Below are 27,066 nucleotides of genomic sequence, written 5' to 3'. Positions count from 1 at the left end.
TGTACTAGTGGTATGCAGCTACTGTAAGTGCTCTAATGAAAGGACCAACCTAGAAAACTTAGCAAAAAATATTGTTACAAGCCATGTTAAAAAAAATTGTTTCACACCATGTTTAAGGTGTTTAATTCCAAGAGTTTATGTTCTAGTGAATACAAAGGTAGAGATCAAGTTACACGCCATGTTTAAAAAATAATATTGTTACACGTCATGTTCAAAAACGTATTGTTACACGTCATATTGGAAAAAAAATATTCTTACACGTCATATTTAAGGTGTTTAACTCTAAGAGTTTATGTATTAGTAAAATACAAATATAGAGACCAAATTACAAGCCATGTTGAAAAAAAAAAGTTATTACACGTGTTAAAAAAAAAGTTATTACATACCATGTTTAAGGTGTTTAACTTTAAGAATTTATATCAAAGTAAAATACAAAAATAAAGACCAAGTTATGTGTCATGTTGAAAAATAAAATTGTTACACGTTATATTTAAAGTGTTTAACTCTAACAGTTTATGTCTTAGTGAAATACAAAGATAGAGACTAAGTGACACGTCATTTTGAAAGAACAAGTTATTACACGCCATGTTGAAAAAAAAATATTACATGCCATTGTCATAATGTGTGGGTCCGGGAACCCGACCGCTAGACGTGGAGTGATTTATTGGAGTCGCCACCAATCTTTTTTTATCTAGGTGTGATTGGCCACCTAATAAATTTGTTTTATTCGACGAAATCTTAAATTAACTTAGGAATCATCGAAAGGACGATAAACCGGCCTACGTATCTTTTAGAGTTGGATTCAGGAGTACGGTTACTCACAGGGAAGGGTTAGCACCTCCGTGACACCCGTTCCACGAACGGTACCATTTAATCATATATTATCCTAACCCATTAATTTTATTTTTATGTTTCCTTAATTGTTATTTATTTATTTTTATCTTTTATTAGAATATTTTATTTCATTTTTTACGGGTTTAACATGCACATGATGCAATTGTGAAATGCGTGGCATAAAATCAGGATAATGCTAGACGAAAATCCTTTATTGAGTGTACTTTTCGAATCCGCCCATCGTACTGATGGGATCCGAAAGTATTCTCTCACCTAGGGAAATACTTTAGAAACTCGCCTTCGCAAGTTTACTTAGTAGATCCCATCATCGGGATAGTCATTTGTAAGTAAAAAACAGTGTTTTCATTAATGCAAATCCTAATACGGGTAAAAGCCTTTTATTAAAGATATTTCTCGGAACCCTCCCATCGTACTGGTGGAGTTCAGAGGTATCTTTTCACCTAAGGAGTTTACCGATGAAACTCATCTTCGCAAGCTTTCTCGAATCGAGGTTTAGACCCGTATACAGAATATACCTATATGCCATGACATTCTACAACGCAACTATGACACATGTCATGCTTATGAAATTCATTATTTTATTATTGATCCCTCATGTATCCTTTTTCATTTCCTTAAGACTTCCCTTTTCTATCATTTTTTCTTTATAAATATGTATATCATGGATTATAAATATGTTCATTTGTTATCTAAGTGTATTCTTAGTAAGACATCTTATTTCATAATTATATACAATTTTGATTCAATGTCACCCCTTTTATTATATATTTTGTTCACCTAGTGTTTATCATGAATGCACTCATTATTATGAATTTTCATTATTAAATGTCTTAATATTTAATTAGTATTATATTGTAGTTTTTTATATTTATCCTTTTGACAAGCATATGCTATTTGTTTTTTTATATTTATTATATTCATTTCTATATTTTGACTAACTTATTGTATAATAATTTTTTGCTTAAAAATTAGAAACACCGGGATTTTAGAATTAGGACCCTCCCATCGTACTAGTGGGGTCCTAATTTAATTCCCAAACCTAGGGAGAATGCCTTCCGAAATTGTAACTCCTCGTGTTCCGAAAGACAATCCCATCATCGGTATTGATCCCTAAACCAACCATTATATTTTATATGTTTATAATTTTTACTATATTATATCCTTTTATCTTCTACATGTACGTATATGTATATGAATTTGCATAATTAAGAACCTTATTGCTATCACATACTTTTTTTTATTTTTATAACTAACTGCGATTTTACTTATTTAGTTTTATTTTTCACTGCCAAATATTTATTTTATTTTATTTTCTCATATTTTTGTTTTTAACTTAGATATGCTATTATTATTTTACAAGTTAAACATTCATTATATATATATATATATATATATATATTTATACTAAATCTATTATTCTAAAATTAAATTTTTATTTATCTCTTTATTTACGATTTTACCTACTTTAAGACATCATATAATTTTTATAATATATTTTAATTTAAATCAAACAAAAATTTTAAACACTAAGTTTTTTTCTAGATTACAAGTGGGTAAGCCCCAATAAACACAATCGAACCCAACAACAAGGATAGGGCTTTACCTGATTTGGGCCTAGACTAGCCCAAAAGCGCCTTGGCTATGAAGGGCCACAGCAGCCCACCAAAGCCCCCAACGAGCTTCTTTCAAAACGCACAGCTTGGTGCTTCAAGAACCCCTCTAAACGACGTCGTTTTGATGCTTCTTCCTTCAAAATTTTTATCTATGAAACGACACCGTTTTGATGCCCCAAAACCTAGGTATTTAAACTCTTTTTCTCTCCTTTCCTCTTCACTTTCTCTCTCTAAAACCACTCTCTCTACTTTCTCTCTAAGAAACCCAAACACCCCTCTTTGTCTCTCTCCTCTATCGTCACTTCCACTGCTTCCCTTACCGCCGACCAACGAAACTTCAGCCCCTTCTCTCTCTTGAAGCCTTCTCTCCTTTTGATCAGTAGATCTAGCCCGGATCTCTCCCTTTTGTGCCGTCAGCCAACCAAAATCGGACCTTTCCTCTCTCTCCCTTTGGCGCCGCTCAGATCTGACCACCAGATCTGGGTTTGGTCGAATCAGGGCCTTTAACCCAAACCTCTCTTTTTTTTATTTTTGGTTGATTTTATTGCGGTTAGGATAGCTGGCTGCTATAACACTTAGGTTTTTTTTTTCTTTTGATTTTTGGTTGTTGCTGTTGGATTGGACCTGTTTTCTTCTTTCTGGAAAAAAAAATTTTGTTTTCGAATCGTTTTCTCTTTGGTTTTTCTCCCTGATTTTTTGGCTACCTTTTCTGGCTTTCAAAAAAAATCCATCCCCCTTTTGTTGAATCTGCCTACATTTTAAAAGATCTGGATTGTCCAAATTTTTGGACAATCTCAGGAGTGCAATCATGTGATTTCGCAAGGCTCCTAGCACAAGCAAGCCCGGGGCAAGTAACTGGAGGTGACTGGAGAGGGAAGCTGAACAAACGTTCAGTCTTTTCCATCTCTGTTCCCTTCTGTTTTTTTTTTTTAATTTTAATTTTTATTGTATTATTTGATTATTTTATTTATTTTTTGATTAATTTTTATTTTTTATTTTTTTAAAATGGGTGTTTATAGCCATGTTTAAGGTGTTTAATTCTAAGAGTTTATATCCTAATGAAATATAAAGATAAAGATCAAATTACATGCCATGTTTAAACCATGTCATATTCAATAGATTTGTTACACGTCAAGTGCATTAGAGTTGTTACATATAGGCATGGAGTGTAACAACTCTAGGCAATGTTCTAATTTACAGATTTCACTTCTATAACTTCAATCAATCAACTTTGGTGTTCTATGAATATAAATCAATAAACCCAAGAACATACATTGATATCATCTTTGCTTTTTAGTTTGTAAATCGACGACGATATGACGACAAATAGATAGAGAGATGACGATGGTTGCAAAATTAGAGAGAGCTAGACAATGGGAGAGAAAAATCAGGAGCACAGTAGACTAATGTGGGAGCAAAAAATCGATAAAATTAAAGAGAGCTGAATGGTGAGAGAAAGAAATCAAGAGCATAGTAAAAGGATGCCGGAGAGAGAAATTAGAAAATTGTAATAAATGGTTTAATTTATTTAAAATGGCTTCAAAAGAATTTTTATAAGTCATGGTGAAAATTAAATAAAAACAAATAATTTTATATTAAAGATTAAAATGTATAAGAACTAAAAAATAACACCCTAATTATTCTCGCATGCAAAACAAAAGTGAGATTGCAGCCACTTGCACTCGCTATATAAAGCTTTGCCTTGGTATTCAATCATGTAACCAGCCAAGTGCAAGTCATTACATAAAGTGTTACCATGGCAGTCTCGAGCTTGAAGTATAAGTCGCTCATTGTACACCGCCCCATTTTGGAGGTTATTTAAACAATTCTCTTTTTGTTTTTCTTCCTCTACTAGCTGTTGTTTTGGTTTATTAAAGGGCAAGTCTCCCTGTTATTAACAAAGAGTAACTAAGACTATTACTGTATTGCAGTACATCTTAGAAAAAAATGCCTATCCCAAAGAGCACGAGCAACTGAAGGAATTAAGAGAAGCCACTGCCGAGAAGTATGGAAAAAAGTATGTTCATCTTTCATTTAAAGTGGTTTTCTTCCAATCTAATTAATTACCTGCAGGCTGCAGCTCTTTTCTAACATTGCATATGTAATAAGCTTCTGTTAATTCGCCTTCTCCAATTAGAATTATAATGTGCTTTTTACAAATCTGATTTTGCTTGATCTATTGCAGAAGCATCATGAATGTGCCTGCTGATGAAGCACAGTTCCTATCTATGCTTCTAAAGGTCATGAATGCCAAGAAGACACTGGAAATCGGGGTTTTTACAGGTTATTCCCTGCTTGCTACTGCCCTTGCATTGCCTGACGATGGCCAGGTGAATTTCTGTTTTCTCAGCCACTCTATTTTTCCTCTGATAATCTGTAATTCATCATTTCAATGGCAGACTTCTGAGTGCCATATAAAATTTTCCTCTTGCTAGATAACAGCAATTGATCTGGACAAAGAAGCTTACGAGACTGGATTGCCATTCATAAAAAAAGCTGGAGTAGAGCATAAGATTAACTTCGTCCACTCAGATGCCTTTTTAGTTCTAAATGACCTTATTAATGGTGTAAGTATATCATCAACTTGATATAAATAGTGGTGAACTTGAAAGAAAAAAATTGGCACCTTGAAATTGCTTAGAAACAGGGTATACGTGTTAGGACACCCTAAAAAATTATAGGTTCAAAAAGTTAACAACTTGTTTAGCTTAAGCCAAGAGAAATGATTCATAAATTTGATACATTAAAGTATATGTTTATGCATTGTTACTCATAAATCTTAATTTGTAAGATTTTTGTAAATATTGATAAAGTAATGAGTTATAAACTGTTGAGATTAGTAACGATAAGTTCAATTGACAAACAGGAGAATGAAGAGACCCAGGATTTTATATTTGTGGATGCCGAGAAGAAGGATTATATGAAACTTCATGAGCAAGTGCTGAAATTGGTCAAGGTTGGAGGAATTATTGCTTACGATAACACCTTATGGTTTGGCTCGGTAGCATACGAGGAGGAGAAGGATGAGATGCCCGAATTTGTTTGGGGAACCAGGGAGTACGTAGTTCAATTTAATAGCTTCTTGGCAGCTGATCCTCGAATTGAATTGTCTCTTCTTTCCATTGGTGACGGTGTCACTCTCTGTAGGCGCCTCCACTAGTGAAACTTTTGCTGATATTTGCCTTCTTTAACAGTATCCAACAAGCCGTGGCCAAAAAATAAAGAACAAGAAAAACAGTATGTAACAACTAACAAGCTGAATAAAAGTACATTTCTATTGTCCTACTTCTATTTTTCTTGTTACAAACTTAGTATTACACAAGTAGAGACAAGACAATCGTTGCAGCAAAACGAAGAAAACGAGGACGAAGCTTAAATCAAAGTACAACGAGCAAAGAAAGTAAATAAAAGAGCAACTGTAGCCTAGCAACAAGCAAAAGCAATAGAAAAAAAACGTACAATTATGGGTTTGGGCACTAGTTTTGGTAACAGGACTCTACCCAGAGAATAATCATTATCAACATCTCCCTCATCATAAGACCACAAAGTTTGGCTGTTGGCTCTAACGTCACCACCAATAGCATAAAACATGAAATCTCTCTATGGGGAATATTTGCCATTGCCTCTTTTGAATTTCTTTCCTAATAGTAATTGGCAGATCCTTCAGCCATTGCTACTGAACAACTAGCCATGTGAGTAGAGAAGGCGGCTGAGGCGGAGGGCGCTTGGGGCACAGCGTGGGTGACATCCATGATTCGTGTTGGCATTTTGCCCTGCCTTTCAGGCTCACAAAAAGTCTCCTCCAAAGCTCTCTTTCATTTGGTTTGCCTTTCTCCATCCCGCCATATAGAGCCACGTGGCAGTCAGATCGAATCTCAAATTCAGAGCGCCCGTTGATAAAGACAGAGAGACAGACAGCAGAGAGTCCAGTGAGCTTAGCCAGCATACTTCCAAAGACACATAGCCTTTTTTTATCTAAGCTTTAGTCGTCAGGGTGTTTTTTTATAGCAAAATTTCATGATTAGTCCCACCTGACTCACGCGTTTTCCGGGCTCGTGAACGCACACCCTCACGAATAAACACGGATGTGTGCGGACCAGTCTCTTGAAGGAGAGTGGCGTTGGTGTAAACTCGAAAACTTATATATTGGGTTTTAGTGTTGAAAAAGTTTCGACGACTTTAATCAGTCGAGGGTCGGAAGTGCTCTGAAGACGGCCTGCCATGTGGAATGAAGCTAATAGACCGCTTTGGACTTCTTTCCACTGTCAAGGGATGCACTCTAAACTCTCTACACAGAGTTTGCATTCCTCTTTTTAAAAGTCTAAATTACCCTTACCTTTTTTCTTTCAATTATTAACTCCAGCGTGCATAATACGCCTTTATAAGTAGAAATCATCATGGGATGATGATATTTTGGATTTGTCACAAGAATAGCATGTTCGTATTTCTACCCTCTAACCAAAATGATGCTTGAGTATGTTAAAATCAATTGAGGGAAGGAAAAAGTGGTTTACCGCTCGGAAAAGTGAAGCATATTCCACAAGCAGACCAAAAAATTAGGGTAGTTTTGACTTTTGACGTTTAGGCCACTGCCTTACTTATCGTCACTCGCATAATAAGTCAGGGGCCTACAGGACCTTGGCCTTTCCCTGTTTTTCTTCTGTTCTATGCTCTTATCGTCTGAGACTGAGAGAGTGCTATAGCCAGCAGCAGGAATCGCAATAATAATAATAACATTGAGGTGATTAAAGGCGCTTCTGAGATTGGAAATGAGTGTAGTTAGGACTCAAGGAAGCTGTGTGGCGATCCGGTCTCTCTCTCCTTCCTCTTCCATCAACCGTTGCTCTCACGGTTCTGCGACTTCCGGTATTCTCTCTCTCTCAGCATCTTTCAATATCCACGTTGTTCAAGCAATTCGATGCTCATTTTGCAAATCGAAATATATATATATATATATATATATGTAGCTTTTCCTAATGCCCTGCAATGGTGTTGATTATTTAATAGTCGATTCGCTTAACATGTTCAATCAGTCTTTTTTGTTGGATTTAGGATTCTAATGACGTAGAACTGAAATTGTTTCTTTTTTTTATATACATACAAAATAAAACAAAAAAAAAAAGAAAAGAGAATGATAATGATGAATATATTTCAATCAGTGGGGACTGGGGAGAGGGGCACTATCTCGACGAATCTGGTGCTTTAATGGTGGACATATATAGATTCTGTCATTTCCACCAATCGGAACAGAACCCGTAAGTACGACTGAAACTCATTTCAAGTCCACAAATTTTAGTTTTTCTTTTCTGCCCTTATTTATCTCCATTTGGCGCGCGAGATATGGGATCGATTTCAGCATGATTCTAGCGAATTTTCATTGAAACCATTCTAGAATATCTTCCCCATTGTTCTCTCATCTCTCTGACTTTCATTATGCCGGATTTGGCGCAATTTAGGGTTTCTGTAGCGGTCCAACCATCTTCCTTGCTTCCATCTTTATCCGCCTATTTCTCCTCGGCCCCCACAAATGAACGGTCCATGATTAGACTAGACTTGTCCTCATCACAAACATTAAGATGTCACCCGCAGTTAAACACACCCGAGACCTACACAATCGACAACCCCCTACGTAATTAAAGTTTTGAGTAAACCCAACAGTATCTTTTGTTGTTGGATCCATTATTATTGTTTTTTATCAAAATATTTTAACGATTTTGCGTATTCACAAGATTGACCCTTTTCACGTACTTGATTTTGGTACGACGGTGGTGACCGTCTGATGTGAAGTTTGATTTAATCTTCTTTTTACAAATGATAGAAAAGTCTTATCTTAATAATAATGCCTTCTTTTCTTTTTTTATTTAGAAGAAATATTTCTTAGCCTTAGAATTTGCACTTTCGTCTGACGATTCTCTCACGCGTGATCGTGGAGCGTGTTGTACAGATTCCGACCACTTTGGATCGAGTGCTCACGTGGGAGGCCATTTCTGTCCACATGTGGTCGGGGAAGAGGTCCCTGGTTAACGGCTCATGCGCGTGTCCAAATTCTAAAACCACCCCATCTTTGTTATTCCTTGAGTTTGTCGGGTGAATTACGACAAAGGATGGCTTAAAATTTCCTACTAACTTTCTACACTGCCATACGCAAAATATTAATGTTGGGCTTGTCGAATAGATATATAGTTACGGAGCGCGTAGACGAGAACCTCGTCTCTCGGGTCTCGGTTAATGGTAGTAAGCCACTAGGCCAGTCATCTGATGGTGGCCCCTACCACTTATGTAGGAGTGCCACTGAGAAGAAGTGAGAACTGCTATATCCACTTTAATGGTTCGCTTCATAGTATCCAAAAATCATGGGCCAGTTCTTGCTGGCATGCAGCAAAATCAGTAGTGGAAAGAGGAAGTTTCTTGGACACCTGAACTTCTTCTCTCTTTTGTCAAGTGAAAATTTCGGAAGTTATGGTTGCTATGAAATGGTTTGGTGTAGCTCTGGGGCCAGGTTTGCTAAGCACTTGCTTCTGCTTGTTTTTTGGCATTTTTTTTCCTTCTCTTTTTTGGTTTCAGGCTGTGAGCCTGTGATTGTAAACTTGGATGGCTATGTAAAAACAAAAAAATCGCTCCAATGGTTGTATGCAGATGCTGCAACATGCGGGACGCCTGCTTGGATTGGTAAGGGCCTTACTTGTGTTTGCTTCAAGCGAAAGGGAGCTTATGAACGGATCTGCATTAACTTGACACCCCTACAGGCAAGTTCATAACGATGATGTTTTTTTCATTAACACGGGGAAAGAAAACAAACAAAAGTATATGCACTGTGAATGGTCACTTACGATTTGGACTAAAATTGAAAAGGTTATTTCTTTACTCATAATGCTCCAGAAAATATGTTTCTAGAGAGTTGGCTAGCTTGCCACCTAGTCTTGATCGTGCCTTGTTAGGTTCAAAACCGGAAACTGATCACATTGCAGGTTTAAATCGTTTTGAGAAAGATTGCAAGATGCTTAACATTAAGCTACTTTCCTTTGGAAAGTTCTTGACATTGTTACATTAGGCAACTTATTCAGGTAATTTCCCCGTATGTGATAGTTTCATTAGCAAATTGCAGGAAGAAAGATTGAAGAGATTGAAGCACCGGATGAAGGTTTACTTTGATGGCTCTAGGCCCGATCACCAGGTTTGCTTTTTACACAAATTTTATATTTGAAAGGTGCTTTACACTATAATATTGTCCATTGAGGACAGTAACTTGAATCGGAGGGCCCTTTGTTCTCTTGAGAACAACCAAATCTCCGTACAGACAAGCATACATATGCAATAGTTATGCCTAAAGATGATGTGATCTAATAATCAGTTCTATATGCATTTTCTCGTAAAATATTTTCTTTAACCCAAACTTACTGATTCAAATTTTTCATGATGACAGGAAGCCCTGAGAGCACTGTGGTCTGCTACATACCCTGGACAGGAGCTCCAAGGCTTGATATCTGATCAGTGGAAAGAAATGGGATGGCAGGGAAGGGATCCATCTACTGATTTCAGGTTGGCTTTACTTGCTTTTCTTTGGCTTATTCTTTCTTTTGTTCTGTGTCCCCTGACTTTTTTTCATGATCAAACAGAGGTGCTGGATTCATTTCTTTGGAGAACCTGTTATTCTTTGCAAAGACATTCTCGGTAAGTATATAAATTTAAGGTTTTCTAATTAGCTAGCCAAAATTCAGTTAAGCATTGTCAAGAGCATTGCTTGGATTAAGTGACAGTTCTTGGTTTCAAGTCATCTGTCCTTACCTCTGTTTGTGGCATCAGATAATACACAAAATCACTTTGCGGGAGGACCAACTATATAGTGTAGGAGCCTCAGCTGCCAATTAAATTACCACCACTATTTTGCATTGTGAAATCTGAACTTGTCACTTGTTATTGCAGACATCATTTCAACGTTTATTAAAAAAGCAGGGAGGAAAGCGAGCTGCATGGGAGTATCCATTTGCCGTTGCTGGTGTAAATATCACATTCATGATCATGCAAATGCTTGACCTTGACGCGTGTAAGTGGAAAATGAATACCTGAACTATGTTTATTTTCTACTTCTGAATATCATATCTGGTAATTAAACCTTGAAGTACGATATTTTAGTATAACTCCGTGTTCATTAGTTTATTTAACTTGAGGATGTAGCTAATGCCAGCTTATTCATTTTTGCAGCAAAACCTAGGACATTTATCAGATCAGTTTTCTTACAGATGTTATCAGGTAAGAGCTGCAACTAATCCTAGTAAACAAAGCATGAGGGTTGTTTCTGGTCTAGTATTGCCTTACCTACCGATGGTGAAATGGCTCAGATATAAACGTAGCAGTTAGCAGTCCTGCTTGGATTAAACTAATACATGCACTAATTGACTGGATTATTTCTCTGTATTTTTTCTTTTCTGCAATGAATGTTCAGAAAATGAATGGGCCTTTGACTTGCTTTACTGCGTGGCTTTCATGGTTATGGACAAGCAATGGCTGGAGAGAAATGCCACGTACATGGAGTTCAATGTGAGAATCCTAATATCCTTGCTCATAATATTACACCCATGAAAGCCCCTATTTTGCAAAAATTACTGGCATTGGCAATTCTGGCTAGTCCTCAATAATTTTACTGCCTGGTTGTAAGAGCTTGTCTGCATGTTTTTCTTCAGGATGTTTTGAAATCAACTCGGGCTCAGCTGGAGAGAGAACTTCTAATGGATGATGTCCTACGGATCGAAGACATGCCTTCTTATAGCCTTCTCTGTTAGCAATAACCAACTATAAAGTTCAAGCGGGAGTCCTCCAATACGAGTTCAGTCCCATGATATATTTATTTTAACTTTAAAAGTTGTACAATCCCTCTTCCTGTCCCTTTCTTCTGGTAATTGAATCCATAAGCTGGTCATATTGATACGGCTTAGTTCCCCTTTGATAAATTCCACCATTCCAACCGACTGTTATAAAATTGTTTGCGGTGGGTGGGAACAGGGAAAGAATCGAAATCGTTGATCTTGTTCTGAGTTTGTGAGGTTCATTCTAGACATTCAAAAGTTAGTCAAGGGTCTCTACTTAAGTTATTTGATTCTAGTGTAATTCAGATAGGGATACAAATTTCAAGTTTAGGTTTTGGAGATAGAAGAAACTTTCCTATAGGAAATTGGGAACTACAGTGCGGTAATCAGCACAAAACCTCAAAAAGCACAAACAATTTGGGTTAAGTACAATTGGATTTATAAACTTAAGAGAAAACGAGCTAAGTTCATTGTACTGCAAACATCAGTCATGGTATTAAGTTATAGAAAATATGAGCTGTTAAAAGAATTCATGGGGTGAGGAAATCTTGGGTAAAATTCCCATAAACTACAAGTGTAGATTATTGTCCCAGAGGTGGAGCAGATTAATTAAGGTTGTCAGTGTAAAGCTGTCACAAATCATCAACCATGCACAAATTAATTTATATTAGAACATTCTATCAAAAGAAAATTAAAAAGTTGTATCTTTTGAGCCCAACTGCCTATGATCCCTAATCTTAAGTTAGAAGCCTTTTGTGTATATACACAAGATGGGGGATCTCACTTTTGTCTTTTTCTGGACAGCTACTTCTAACAATAAAGTAAGCATAGAGAGCTTGGTTTGAAGATTACTTCTTGACAGGTAGGCCCTGATTTGGGCTTCCCTGGCACTCTTGGCATCTAATCCTCAAAATCACCGCACCTAAATTCATACCTTGAATGAGGGTCTCATGATAAGGAAGAGACACCTCAATTCCCATTATATGTTTGTTAAAAAGGTGAATGAGGTGGAATGTATTGGTTTGAAAATGATTCACTAACTATCCTCAACTGGCATGAATATTTGTTATGTTCCCTAATCAAATGGAATCTCTAAACTTATTGCCAATCGGAATATCTTTGACCTTCCCAAAAACATATAATCCATATTACTAGTTCAGCATCACTTCCTCCCGACTGAACCTTGGGATCAGATGGTCCAGATTCTCCAGTTACTGCCATTTTGCAGCTCAATCACGTTAAAAAGAAACAAAAAAAAAAAAAAAAAAGCACGACTGTTGTTGAGTCTGACATTCTAACACTGGATGCAAAACTATTCCATTTGGACACAGATTGCTTAGGAATCAAGTTGCTGTTAAATCTAATCCGAGACTTTACTTAAGCTGAATGTTCATATACTACATAAAATATTATACAATGCTTGATTAGTAATGCATACCTGAATGAGAAACGTCTCTTTATTCTATTAAAGAAGGAACCTCTGCTTAACGTCTTAATAAAACGGAGAGAGAGTCATATATAGTCTTTCTGCATAATTTAAATTCAAAATAATGAGGAGAGGGAAAGGCTGAACCTGGAAAATCCACAAAAATTGGATGACTCTTGAACCCAAAGCTTCAGGAGCACCTACCTCTGTCAGCCTTGTCTTTTAAGCAAAAACTCACAGCCCATTATTCTCTCTCTCAGCATGGTTTCATTGCTTATCAAACAACTCACTCAAACCAACAGCTTCCACCGTCTTGTAGTCCAAGTCTCCTAGCCGACGCGTCCAGCTTCCAGCAGTTTCAAGGGTCTCAGCAGCAGCTGTCACCGACGCAGGGATCATCAGATGGGATCATTTCAAGCGCCTACTGGGATGAGAAGCTCTGCATTGTTAGAAACTTCATGTGGATATTTACTTCAAGAATTGCAGGCAAGAGATTTTGCCCCTTTTTTCCCCCTTTGATTTTTTATATAAGCTAATGGTTATAATCTGCTCTATGCTTTCTGGTATTGTAATGGAATAGATGATATGGGATGAGGTTGGAGAAGATCAGTTAGAAAGAGAAAAGGTTCTGCTAGAATTGGAACAGGAGTGTCTGGAGGTCTACAGGAGAAAAGTTGACCGTGCAAATATATCAAGAGCTCGACTACATCAGGAATTGGCAGAATCTGAAGCTGAATTTACTCACCTTCTTTTGTCCCTTGGTGAACGATCTCTTCCCGGACGGGTACCTTATTTATCAATCTCTGCCCTGTTTTGAAGCTAGTGGTCATATTTAACTTACACACACATAAAATTCGAAAATGCATGGTATTGCTTATGGTTCGAAACATTAATTGCCCAAAATGATCTACATTTTATTGGTTTTTCTCATAATAAAGGACCAACTGACAAGAACTTTCCCCTATCACTTGAAAATTTGTGCAAAACTACATGACTTTGAATGATTGATCCAGTCAAAGATGAAGAGTAGGAGCATATGTTAAGTAGCAAAACTAATTCTTATTGTTTATTGCCTGGTTTCATGATCTTCTACTTAATGTCTCTGCAGCCAGAGAAAATGTCAGGAACACTAAAGCAACAACTAGATTCCATTACCCCAGCATTGCGTGATATGCGGTTAAGGAAAGAAGAGAGAGTGAATCAGTTCCAAGCTGTGCAAGGGCAAATTCAGAAAATATCTGCTGAAATTGCTGGTCAGTCAGAGTATGATGACTCAATAACAAATGTCATAGTGAACGAGAACGATCTTTCTTTGAAGAAACTTGAGGAATATCAGAATGAGCTACAAAGACTCCACAATGAGAAGGTACAATAATTTCTTGGAAATATGATTAAGGAAGTTGTGCAGAGGAATCATCCTAATTAACATCTACTTTTCTTTCCTGTTTCCTTCATTCTGAAGAACAACAGACTCCAGCAAGTGGAAAAATATATAGATGCTGTTCACAATTTGTCTGCAACCTTGGGGATGGAATCCTCCATGATTATTACAAAGGTTCACCCAAGCTTGAATGAATTGTGTGGGATTTCAAAAAACATAAGTGATGGTATTTTGGCCAAGCTCAACGGCACTGTGGATTCTCTCCAAGAAGAAAAGCAAAAGCGGCTTGAGAAGGTTCTGTCATGCTGGCATTCTTCTGAACAAATCTTATTAGAGGACATAGTTAATTGCTATCTAACCACATAAATGACAACATAAACATAAATCATGGTAAAAACAGAAGACTTTTATTACTCGAGTGATCAACCTTTCTTTCCTCTGTTTCCCATGAAAGATAATAAAAAGATTCTTCCATAATCATCTGTCTTCCTTTTCCTTGATAGTCTGCTCAGTCATAAGTTAAAATTTCTGACAAAATCTTTTGCCGAATTTGTCTACTTGCAGCTTCACCATCTTGGTAAAGCATTGACAAACTTGTGGAGTCTAATGGATACACCCTATGGAGATCGCTACTTGTTTTCCCACATCATTGATCTACTATCAGTCTCATCACCAGAAGTATCGGATCCTGGAAGCCTTACCCTGGATATAATCCAACAGGTTGGTGTTATTATCATCACTTCAAACTATCACAGCAAGTTTATGTTAACACTTTTTTCAATGTTCCAAGGCTGAAGCTGAAGTCAAGAGATTGGATCAGTTAAAGGCAAGCAAAATGAAAGAGCTATTTCTCAAAAAACAAAATGAGCTTGAAGAGATATGCAATAAATCACACATGGAGATTCCTTCAAGATCAGAGATGGAAAATATACTAAACCTTATAAACTCAGGTGGGATTGAGGAAATAACATCTTTTATCAAGATAATTCCCTTTGTACTTGTTTAAATGTAAAGTAATCCATGATCTAACTATAACATATAAAGGGGAGATTGACCATGCCGATCTCCTCATGAGCATGGATGAACAGATATCAAGAGCAATGGAAGAAGCCTTGAGCAGAAAATCAATAATGGAGAAGGTGGAAAAATGGATGCTAGCTCGTGATGAGGAGCGCTGGCTGGAAGAATATAGCATGGTTACTCATCTCAGAACAATTTTTCTGCAAAATTAGTTGGTTATCTCTATCGCTGAATCAGTTTCGTGAATATTTCCAGGATGAGAATAGATATTCAGTCAGCAGAGGTGCCCACAGGAACCTGAGACGTGCAGAACGGGCACGAGTAACAGTCAACAAAATCCCAGGTAAAATAGAAAAGTCCCTTCATATTAGAAAAATATATGCCCCATAAAAAGCTGATACTCATTAAAGCACTCGATGCATTGACCTACTTTTACCAGACCAGAGAAATTTATAAGAAGTGCATAGCTAATAGTACATGGAATTCATTAACTGGCCTGAGCGAAACAGTTAAATGAAAACCGTGTCACCTAAGTCACTGAACTATGGTACATAATTTAATTAGGTTGTGTGAAGCCTTCAGCACTCTACCTTGAAGCATGATTTTCAAGTGTCAACCCCGTGAGGCTTGTGTGCATGAATGTATGTATGTATGTGTTTTTGAAAATTCGAATTTTCACAAAATGGCTTCATGCAGCATTGGTGGATTCACTCATAGCAAAAACAAAGAGTTGGGAAGAAGAAAGAAAGAAAATTTTCTTGTATGATGAGGTACGATCATATATTTCATATGATTATAGATTGATAAAAACATATCTGCTTTGATTGTGTGACAATAACGGGCATGATGCTGAAAATGGAAAAGGAAGCACCATTCTTCACCTAAAGTTAGAAGTTAAAACGCAGACAGCAGTTCAAAAATAGTAAGATCAATATAAATCCAGCATATACGAAAAAGGTTAGCAACTATATCCGGCATAATTGATTCAGTTTCCAACAAAACTCATGATTAGTTATTTCAGAACTTTCACATGCTTTTACTTTTAGGTTCAATATGAAACACTCTAAGTACATAGTTGAAATCCAACTTCAGACACACCTTCCCTCTCAAGGCCTATAGAAGCCACTCAAAAATTGAACCGATTATTCTTCCTGAGAAACCCTTTTTCATAAGATCATTAACTAGCTTCCAGAAAAACTAAAAGCCAATTCATAGTTAGTACCTTGTAATAAACTTCATGTACTAATTTAACATTTAAATTAATTTTTTATTGCCTTGCAGCAGGAATGGGCTCTTAGGATCTATGTGCCGATACCCCTGAAACTATATCTTGCCCCAAATTTCTAATCTTATTCAATATTTTCATCTGGGGTTCACCTATATGTCATTAATCAGATATCCTCCGCAAGTACTAAAATAGATCATAAGATGTTAACATTCCAAAGAAAAGTTGTAGGTAATTCATTAGGGAAGGCATCAAGACATGGAACTCTTAACTCTTGAACTGATCACTTGAAATCCCTAGCTGTAAAAAATGCTCTATACACTAACTTGAAATTAAGTTTTTGGTATAATATCTCATGCACGATGTAATTAACCAAACAAGCTGCTATTTGGGAATTTGGGAAATGACATCCATGGCTATCTAGGTACCGCTTATGGGAATGTTGGAAGAGTACAACCAGTTTAGGCAAGAAAGAGAAGAAGAAAAGCAAAGGCAACGGGTCAGTATAATTCCACATTCAACCAAACTAGAATTCAACATTCATAATGGCTTGTTTATTACATACCTACTTTTCTAATAAGGAGCATCATTTTTTTCAGGACATAAAGAAGGTCCAAGGCCAGGTAGTCGTTGAGCAAGAAAATTTCATTGCATCGAGGCCAGCCACCAGCAATCGGCGCCTTTCAAACAGGAGTTTAAATGGAGGTTTTGGCAATGCAACCCCTTTAAACAGGAGGCTTTCTCTGAGTATCCAACACTTAGGATCAAACAGCATAAACTCAGCAACTCAAGGCATATCCTACATAAAAGAAGAAAAGAAGGTGCAAGGAAAAAGGATATTTCCTCGACCCAATTTCATACAGCAAAGAGATGAAACAGCTTCAGTGGTTTCAACATTTTCCGGGCCCTTATCACCTTGAAGTTATGAGATTCCATTCTGAATATAATCACAAGTAATTGTAATATGTTCTGCAGAAAATAAATTCAGTTTATTGAGTCAGTTTGAGCCTCGAGGATAAAAAAAATACTTATTATGTATTTATCTGTTGTGCTTTTGTTCCAATTCTTAGGTTAAACGAATTTTCATTGCAATGAAAAATAAAATGGAAAATATTTCAATTTTCTTGCTTTTTTGGTGCTTGATAATCAAATAGCTAGAGTGTTCCTTGCTCCTAATTTAATAACTATTACAGATTCGACTAGAAGGAAATTTGTCAAAACCAAACCAACATTTAATACAAATTTTGTTAATAAAAAAGAACTATGCATCGTTTATCTGAATCGGAGCTTCATTTCCTGGCTTACGAAAGAAATGGTCAATGCGGCGAGTTCCTGCCGCGGCGGTTTTATCAGCAACGGGCCGGGAAGGCTCTCGTTCGGTCACCGTGCGCGCAGCGGACTGAGTTGACTCGGCTGGCATAGGAAGCGAGTCGAGAAGGAAATCGCTCGTCGGTCTATGCCTTTTAACGGCGGTTCTGAGGTGGTCGAGCTTCACCGTCTTCTTTTTCTTCTCGGTAGCGACTTCGGCCGATCGCTCGGCGAGGAACCGGAGGAAAAGGTCGGTGGAACATGAGACGAGGAATAAGGCCTCTGAGTTGATCTTGTTGATGTCCTTGTCAAGTTTCATGATCCTTTTTACCCTTCCTGTCGGGAATTCGGGTCGGATCGGATCGATGGCCTCATCTTCTGCCATTGACGGAGCGTTAGGAATTGGCAGCGAAAAGAAAATTGAAGAGAGAATTTAGGGTTATGAATCGGCGGGAATTTTGTGGTGCCTTTTCCAAGGGTAAAATTATTCTCGTTTGACGCATTGAATTACATTGTTTTTCAACATTCTAGAATGTCTTTTTGAGCATTGTGGAGGGTGCTTTCGTCCAGTGAAAATTTACCGGCCATATCTTCTGCTATTTTCGCGCCAAAATGAAAGAATAGTTTTGATTTTTTAAAAACGTCTAATTTTGAAGTTCGCCAGCCTTTTTTTTTTTTTTTTTGTCTAATTTGTCTTTTTTTTACGGTGAATGCTTTACCTGACTTTCACTTTCATCCTTCCTATTGTTGGTTTATAAAAGGATGTTGTGAAAAAAAAATTTTAATATCTAAAATGTTGTTAAATTATATAAGATTATTTAAATAAATCTTTAATCTTTTATTACATTCAATTGAATCTTTAAAGTTTTATTTTAAATTAAATAAACCTTTGGAACTAATCAAAATGTAATTGTGTTATTTGTCTTAATGATAATTGTCATTTTTTATCCATATGCATCCAACATGACATGTTAATGTATCATCATGATGGATGAAGTTATCATATGACAAGTAAGCAGCACATTATCATATTTGATTTAAAATTTTATCACAAGAATGTCCTTCTCATGATCAATGGAAATGTGACTCTCATTGAAAATGGAAGAAATGTAACTTTCTCATTGCAAGGGGGAAGTTACATTTCTTCTCATTACAAAAAAATAAGCCTTTTTCAATGAACAATTCAGTTGGGAATAGATTAAATTTCGTTGGACATGCTTATTTTCAAAGGAATTCCGTTGGAAATGAAATTCCAACAGAATTCTTTTATATTCAAAAAAGTATTTGCAATAGAATTTTTAATTAGAAATGCTTTTCCAATGAAATTTATTTCACTAGATTACCAATTTTTCAAAAATAATACCAAAAATTGCTTTCCCAAAAAAAAAATCAATTTCCATTTTGATAATAAAACATCCGATCACATCGACATTTGAATTCCATATTATATAAAAGAAACACATATTAAACATTGAAATTCAAAATCAAATTCATACAATTCAAAATTACTCTAACACATAATATCTACAAAAAGTTTAACACAAATAGAGCTAAACCGTCAATCTGCTTTGGGATGCTTCATTCTTTTGCCATTAAACGATTTTGCTTTGTTTTTTTCGATTTGTCTTGCCATTCTTCTACACCCCATACCGTATCAATAAAGAGATCCTAGATTTCATTCGTGATCCATTCTCTTGACATGCCTTTACAATCCCTAATATTGTTTATTTTAACTTCTATCATTGCTCTATTCTTTTTTTCTGACAGCATGTTTCTTAATCAATCAAAACAAATTTTTATAATTTCTGATTCAATAATGTTTAAAAAAAAGTAAAAAATTAAGCAAAAGAAAACATAATTAAACTTTTAAATATTATAAACTTCACATATGAATATATTTGCTGTTAATAATATCAATTTTTTAATAACCATATTCCCACCACTTAGTCATTGCCTCTACCATGTCTTTAGAGCCAAAGTTATGCACCCACATTTCATTAACCGAAACATGTTCCATGTTGCTATTAATTGGAAACAATTCAAAAATAATTTTTTTTGAAAAGAATAGCAAACGACCCTTAAATGAGTTATATAATAGATGCAATATTGTAAATAAACAAAAGAAAATTGGCTTACAGATTGATGTATTTTACTTACTCTTTGGAATTCTTTGAAACATCTTGTTTTTGCCCCTGAACATAAAGAGAATTGAAATTCAATTCAGAATGCAAATAAATTAAAAAAAAAAAATCATTCAGAAGGAAATATACTACATAACCTACCTTCCCTACGAGTAAATTCAAAATGGATAGAAATCTTTAAAAGATTCAACTTTTCCCAAAAAAGAAATGAAAGAAGCAATTGTTTATTGTTTGTTTATATAGTACCACCCCCTGGTAGCGTTTTGGCCGGCGCCGTCTTGCCTCCTCGTCAGGGACCGGTTCGTCGATCAACCTGGCATCCTGCTCCTCGTCCTCATTATCTTTCACAGCTCGTCTGGTCACTTTCAACTTTGACGTCGTCGTTTGGCAGCCGCTCTCATCGCCGCCAAGGACCCCGACGTCTTCACTTTCCGATTTGAACGGCGAAGTTTTCGAGTCCAGTTCTTGTCGGCTTCGTTTAGACTTGGAAGCTCCAGAGGCAGAGTTATTTTTGCGCTTACCTCCACGAGAGACTTGAGTGCTCTCTTCTTCATGAGAGCCATCGGTGACTTCCTCATATTTGGGCCAGGCGTTGGAGATAGAGAGAGGAGAGTGGGAAGCTGAAACTCGGGGAATGGGGCGATTATTTGCACGAGGAGCAAAATGATGATGGGAAGGGGGGCGAGGGCCGCGCGGGGGGGGATGGGGGCCGCAGAGGAAGGGTTTGTTTTATTTAATTAATTAATTTCCAAAATGGAGAGGGAACGAAATTTTCGACCAAATGGGGATAGGCGGGAAATTGAAACAGTGATTTCGGGAATAGTGGGTTGAAGTCGTTTTCTTTATTTTGACTTGCGCTAATTATCTTCATATACCACAATTGGTATTTTCAACTCACTCTAATTACATTTACTTATTATATGTTTCATTAAGAATATCAATATTTTTTGTTTCTCTACAATATATATAAGAAAAATAATAATTAAATTTCTTTATCGTATTTTATTTCCACAAATGTTGATGTCTGTAGATTTTATGTGAATTTATTAAAAGTTTTGAGAGATAGAGAAATTGTCGCATAAGCACCAAACGATGCGTTTGGTGTAAAGCACACTGGGTTGAAGAGACAAGCCTGGGACGTTCTTACGTGGATCGATTTTCTTGGGTCACAATTTAAGTCCAAGTCAAGTAAAGGTTTTATTTTTTTTATATAAATCTGTTGTGGCTTGAGTTTGTCCATTTTGTTTGTTCTTAGGATTATTGTGTAATTGTATAAGATTGAATTCAAATTATGTTAGCATAATATTATAAAAAATCTCTAGGTAATATTTTTAGAGTTAGGAAATTAATGCAAACAAAAAAGTATGTAAATAATAATAGCAAAAAGATAATAAAGCAAAAATATATATTTTAAAAAAAATATTTAGTTATAGAAAGGATTTGAATTTAGGAGAATATTTATAAAAAATATATAAACCTTGGCAAATGAAACATACATATGAAACAAAATAAATAAATGTCTAAATAAAGTATAGTTGTATTAATGGATTTAGTTTATGTAGGATATTTAAATATCTCATATACATACATATATATATATATATATATATATTAACTTATAAAGTTATATCAGTTAAAGAATATAACTTGTAATTTAATATTAATACAATAAGGTTTTTTCTTTTAATAATGCAGGTTTATATCTATAGTTTAATATAGCTATCATTCTAATTTGTATACATAGATATAATAAACTAATATATTTTAAATATATTAAATGAATAAGTTCATTATATATCTATCTTCTTAATTTATATATATTAACTAATTAACTCTAAAACATACATAAAGCATTAGTATTTTTTTAAAATTTCTTATTAGATCTTATCATGTGTTTTTTAAAAAATTTAAATATTTATTTTCTTCTTTTCATCAATTTTTTAATGTTATAGAATCAATTAATTTGAAATTATTAATTTATAATTTCTTATTCAATAATGTTTAAAAAAAAGTAAAAAATTAAGCAAAAGAATACATAATTAAACTTTTAAATATTATAAACTTCACATATGAATATATTTTCTTTTAATAATATCAATTTTTTATAAAAGATTAATAAAATTTATAAAAAAATTTAAATATTTTAATAAAAAATAAAAAATTATTATTACCAACAGAATTTTTCAACGGAATTTCCGTTGGAAACTTCAACCGGATTTTAAATTTTTTTTACTCCTAGAACTTTCTAACAGATTTCCAACGAAAATTCCGTTGGAAATTCCGTTAGACATGGTGGTCTCCTATTTTTTTTTCTTGCCAAAAATTTTTCCAATGAAAAATTTTTCGTTGGAATTTTCCAACTAAAATTCTGTTGGAAATTCCATCAGAAATGATGGTTTCCTTTTTTTTTTTTGCTCGCCAAAAATTTTTCCAACAAAATTTTTTCGTTGGAAATCCGTTGAAAAAAATTGATCAAAAATTTTTTAAATTTCCGTTGGAATTCCATTGAAAATCCATTGGAAATTTCCAACGAAAATTTTTCGTCGGAAAAAACCAAATTTTTTATAATGTCATCTTCTCGTCACCTCTAGAAACCCTAGCCGCTCACATTGCACAAAGCCTCTTCTTCTTACTGAAATCCCATCATTGATCTCTACTTCTTCTTCTTAAATATTTATTCAATAAATCTTTATTTTTTTAGTTTAAATTCAAATCAATTTTAAAAATTTTTAATGTATAATTTCCAACCATATGATAATCTTTATGGGTTTTCTTTGTATTGTTGTGTACTTCAAGCTTTTCTTGTTCCAATATTATTGTGTATTTCATGAATATTTTCCACCTAATTTGTTCCAATATTTCTAGCTTTTTATGTTCCAATATTTAGATTTTAGTTATTGTTTTTCTATTTCAATGCATTATGTCTTTAGCTTGATTGAGAAAAAAAAAACAAAGATTAGGTAAGAAATGGGAGGAGTGGCGATGTTCTTATGTTGCAGTACCCGTATTTGTGTTTGTAATGTTTAAATTTGTGGTTGTTTGTGTTGTTAAGTGAGTTGACAGGGGATGTCTGATGATAGAGTGCTAGGATGGGTTGTATTGTGGCTGGGTGACTGTTCTAGGGGGAAACAAGGTTTGATATGTTGTGTGGCATGGGGAGAAATGGCTTTTGATTGTTGTCCAGGGTACAGGGTAGGAATAAGCTGAAGAATTTGGTAACATGATCATTTGTGCTAATAAGGACCCCATCGATCTAGTCTATAGTATTGCTTGTTGCTTTGCTTATTGATTTAGCTCCGAAATGAATTCTTAATGAATTCCCTAAAAGCAGTTTGATTGCTAGGAATCCATCTTAATTATTAAGGACATGCACCAATGTACCTTGTAAAAGTAACTCAGCCTCACCAAGGATTATAAAAGCAAGAAAACCTATGCAACAACATTGAATCAAAGACAGTAAACAACAAATAAAACACATGTGCAAAATTTTAGTAGGAAACTTAACACAAGACTGTTGGAAGACTCAATACCACAACACAACAAATAAAACACAACTCATCAAGCAGCAATCAACTCAATTTTGAATCCTTGATTTTGTTTCCTTAATTTGTTGTTACCGTTGGAAGACTTTATAGAACCTTTTCAACTTTGTGTATATAAACATTACAATCTTGATGTAAAATACACATAAAAAACCCAATAAAATTAGTCATTCCTTTTTCTTTTCTTCCTTTACTCCTCATCTTTTTCTCATCCTTATTCTACCCAAAATTCTTCAAAGTTTGTTAAAATTTCTTCATGGTATCAAAGTTATAATGCCATATTAGTAGTCCTCATTTTTCTTATGTCACAACTCCTCTCTTCTCTCACTCCACCACACTCTCTCTCTCTCAATTTTGTCACCGACGTCAATGTTCTCCTAAATGGTGTCCTCATTTTCTTCACCCTCTTTTCTTTTTCTCGCCTTTGTTGATATCTCTTTTTCTCCTTATATATATTTTTTAATTTCTTTCTCTTCTGTCAAATTTCAATCAATTGGCCTATTTCTATTTTATTACCTATAAAATAGCTTTTGGGATTAGTTGTTAGGAATATTAGCTCAATAATAATGAGGAAATATCCAAGAGCGGGATGAATTGGATTTATAAAAAAAATTCTTTTCCTTAAATTAAACTTTTAATGAAGGTAATCTAGAAACTTTTTAAATGAAGACAAGTTCAAAACAATTTTCTAAATTTGTGTTTTTCAACCAAATTGTGCTAACAATAAGTTAATGAATTAATGAATAAACAATACGAAAACTAATTTCACAAACTCTTCAAGGTAAAGTAGAATCCTCAAATGTTAAAGGTGTAGAGTAAGAGAAGCAAAAATAATTTGATTAACAAATTAATGCATAAACAAGTTAAAGATAAATTTTCAAAACTCTTCAAGGTAATGTAAAATGCACAAGTATAAATAATGAAGAGTAAATCAAAGAACAAACAAGTTAAGAACAAATTTTCAAAACTCTTCAAAGTAAAGTGAAATGCACAAATGTAAATAGTGAAGAATAAAGAGAAAATGCACAAGGTATATATTGAGGTTCAACCTTTCCTTGGTGCATACGTCCTTTCCCTTAGCAAGCTAAGGAGTTTAATCCACTATTGAATGAATTCAATACAATGCCTTTTAAATGTCCAAGCATAACTATTGCCTTTTCAAGGATCAAGCATAACCATTGTTTTTTTAAAGTTCAAGCACAACCTTTACACACTACTTTTTAAAGACTAAGGTATAACATTTATGCCTTTCAAGGATTAAGCACAACCTCTAAATACTAGGCTAAGGTATAACCTTTTTCTCTCTTACAAGATTGAAGCTAATATAGCTTTAGAAGGTGGGTTTTGCTAAGTAAGTACAAGGAAGATAGAGTATGATGAATACAAAGAATAAGAGTGGTAGCACAAAAAATTTGAAACTCAAAGATAGCTTAAAAGCTAAGTGGAAAAATGTGTTTTGCTTGCTTTAGTTTGGTTTCTCTTTCTTTTTCCTCATAAGATTTGATTATTGATCAGATGATGTTTTTATCCACTCTTTTAACCTAGTAAATGTATCGGAGAAGTCCTTTTTATAGTTGGAAAAGCTTTAAAGCCGTTTAAAAAGGTTTGGTCAAGAAACTAGCTGTTTTTCTTTTGATTTTCGTGTGTAATGGCTAATTCTAGACCAAATGTATTGATACATTTTGGAATGTATCAATATATTTATATATTGGAATGTATCAAAATGTATCAATATATTTTGAACTATATCGATACATTTTGAAAATGTATCTATACATTTTGGGTAGAACCATTTTATTTAAAATATATCAATACTTTTGACTAAAGTATCGATACTTGTAGCTTAAAATATAGAAAAAAAATTTTTTAAACCCAATGTTATGCTAAATACTTGGACATTTTAAATCTAAATGCTAGAGAGATTTATAACTAATTTAAACAAGTTTAAAAACTATTCAAACAAGTTCAAAAATTATTCAAGTAATTTCAAAACTTATTCAAGCAATTTTAAAACTTTTTACATGGAAACACTTAGGATCTTCAAAACTTATTTAAATAAGTTTAAAAACTATTCAAACAAGTTCAAAAACTCATTCAAACAACTTCAAAAATAAGTCAAAAAGGTTTAAAGATCATCCAAATAATCTTGATAATTTTTCACATGGAAACACTAGAGCACTTCAAAAGCAAATGTATGAAAGTTTTTAACATTCATAAAGTAAGTTCAAAAACACATTCAAACAAGTTCAAGGATCACCCAAACAAATGCAAAATCATTCAAACAAGTTCGAGGATCATTCAAACAAGTTGAAAGATCATTGAAGCAATTTTTATCATTTTTGTTATTTCAAAACTATAATCATTTCTTAAAGCTACTAAAGCTAACATTAGTCTAAAAGTCAAATTTGATTAACACTCTCTATTTTCCTAAGGCCATTCACCTTTTCGCAAGCAATCAACATTCTTTCGTGAAGACAAAACCTTCATTTCCTTTTCTTTTAGAAACCCACCAACAACTATTTCTTTTCATTAGAAAAAAAAAACTATCTTCTCTATTTGTTGTTTTTGTTATTTCTTATACCAAAATTACTTCTACATATCTCAATATTAAACCTTAACCTACATTAATATATATATTTCCAAAATAACTCTCTATCTGATTTTTCTTAATTCTTCCCATTCTACTTGCTTTCTAATCGTATTTATATTTTATTAAGTCTAATATTCTTATTTTCTTCAAACTTAATGGCATCCTTATGATACCTATACCTTTAACCCTTAATGTGTGAAATTTTGTCTCAATTCATCTGAATTAGACTAATTTTTTACTGTGGAAAACTCAAATCATAAGTTTTATTAAGAGTCGAGACATGCTAGGCTTCATTGATGGTTAAAACCCTATGCCTGATCAGACAATTTCCACTTCATCTCAAATTCTTAAGATAAACCCTACATATTTGGTTTGGAAGAAATCTAATGCTCTGTTTCGAGGATGGATCATTGGGACCTTAATAAAAGAGGTAATTAGATTGTTGTTGGGCTTGAAACTTCATCTAATGTTTGGAAAACACTCGTTGACACTTTTGCTCAAAGGTCTCAAGAGAAGAGTTTTATCTTCTACAAACTCTTTAAACTCATCGAAAGGACAATCTATCAATTTTTGAGTATATCTGGGAATTCAAAAGCATCTACCATGACCTTGCTACCATTGACAAATTTATAAAGTGATCAAACCAAAGTTTTTCACTTACTTCGAGACTTGGTTCTAAATATGAATCTTTTGTTACTATAATGATGAAACCACCAATTTCATCTTTTAGAAAACTTATACCCTTATTACAAGGACATGAAACAATTAAGGTAAGTTATAATTTTGAAAGTTTTAATTCATGGAACCAAAACATGACATTTGTCAATCAACATTTTCATCTTAGAGCTCGGGGGAATTAAGGGAACTAAAATAACAAGCTCAAATAAAGAAATCCCATAAAAGTCATGCCTCCTCATCATTGATAGGTGGTAGTTGTGGTGATGGAGCAATGGTTGCAGTCAGAGGCAGAGGGGAGAGGGGTTAGTAAGGCTTTTTATTAGCTTTAAAATTATTATACATAATCGAACCCACCTCATTAACACTTTTGATTTTCATTTCTTTTTTCCCTAAAACCGTTTCTTCTCTTTCAATGTCTCTCCCTTTCTAAAAGCACTTGTTTGCCACCTTTGGCTCTTCTTGTTCGTTGCTAGCGACAACAAT

General features: G+C 34.5%; 4 protein-coding genes across 5 annotated transcripts; 3 read left to right on the top strand and 1 right to left on the bottom strand.

Annotated features, from left to right (window-relative positions):
• The first annotated feature begins 4,192 nt into the window (after window positions 1-4,192).
• On the top strand, window positions 4,193-5,753 carry LOC18609021 (flavonoid 3',5'-methyltransferase-like). The gene is made up of 5 exons (XM_007043984.3): window positions 4,193-4,281; window positions 4,400-4,485; window positions 4,654-4,798; window positions 4,904-5,035; window positions 5,335-5,753. Exons 1-5 carry the CDS (start codon window positions 4,225-4,227, stop codon window positions 5,626-5,628), a joined length of 714 nt encoding a protein of 237 aa, XP_007044046.2. The 5' UTR covers window positions 4,193-4,224; the 3' UTR covers window positions 5,629-5,753.
• A 1,158-nt stretch (window positions 5,754-6,911) lies between these two features.
• Window positions 6,912-11,430, top strand: LOC18609020 (ELMO/CED-12 family protein). 2 transcript variants are annotated; one of them, XM_007043981.3, is made up of 9 exons: window positions 6,912-7,334; window positions 9,105-9,214; window positions 9,574-9,642; window positions 9,892-10,007; window positions 10,085-10,139; window positions 10,392-10,512; window positions 10,671-10,718; window positions 10,912-11,006; window positions 11,150-11,430. In XM_007043981.3, exons 1-9 carry the CDS (start codon window positions 7,238-7,240, stop codon window positions 11,246-11,248), a joined length of 810 nt encoding a protein of 269 aa, XP_007044043.1. In that variant the 5' UTR covers window positions 6,912-7,237; the 3' UTR covers window positions 11,249-11,430. The 2 variants fall into 2 exon arrangements, with proteins under 2 accessions (XP_007044043.1, XP_017970141.1); XM_018114652.2 differs by lacking the exon at window positions 6,912-7,334 and adding an exon at window positions 8,388-8,967.
• A 1,367-nt stretch (window positions 11,431-12,797) lies between these two features.
• On the top strand, window positions 12,798-17,443 carry MAP65-8 (microtubule-associated protein 65-8). The gene is made up of 11 exons (XM_007043978.3): window positions 12,798-13,184; window positions 13,279-13,482; window positions 13,807-14,064; window positions 14,161-14,373; window positions 14,644-14,799; window positions 14,870-15,029; window positions 15,124-15,275; window positions 15,355-15,442; window positions 15,796-15,869; window positions 16,749-16,823; window positions 16,924-17,443. The coding sequence occupies exons 1-11, from the start codon at window positions 13,101-13,103 to the stop codon at window positions 17,242-17,244; spliced, it is 1,785 nt and encodes a 594-aa protein (XP_007044040.2). The 5' UTR covers window positions 12,798-13,100; the 3' UTR covers window positions 17,245-17,443.
• NF-YC13 (nuclear factor Y, subunit C13) lies at window positions 17,405-18,110 on the bottom strand. The gene has a single exon (XM_018116528.2). It carries the CDS (start codon window positions 18,015-18,017, stop codon window positions 17,586-17,588), a length of 432 nt encoding a protein of 143 aa, XP_017972017.1. The 5' UTR covers window positions 18,018-18,110; the 3' UTR covers window positions 17,405-17,585.
• Between the last annotated feature and the right edge of the window lie 8,956 nt (window positions 18,111-27,066).

Source organism: Theobroma cacao, chromosome 2, assembly GCF_053813885.1.
Source record: "Theobroma cacao isolate CCN51 chromosome 2, ASM5381388v1, whole genome shotgun sequence".
Taxonomy (NCBI): Eukaryota; Viridiplantae; Streptophyta; class Magnoliopsida; order Malvales; family Malvaceae; genus Theobroma; species Theobroma cacao.
This window is presented reverse-complemented; position numbering and strand designations above follow the sequence as displayed.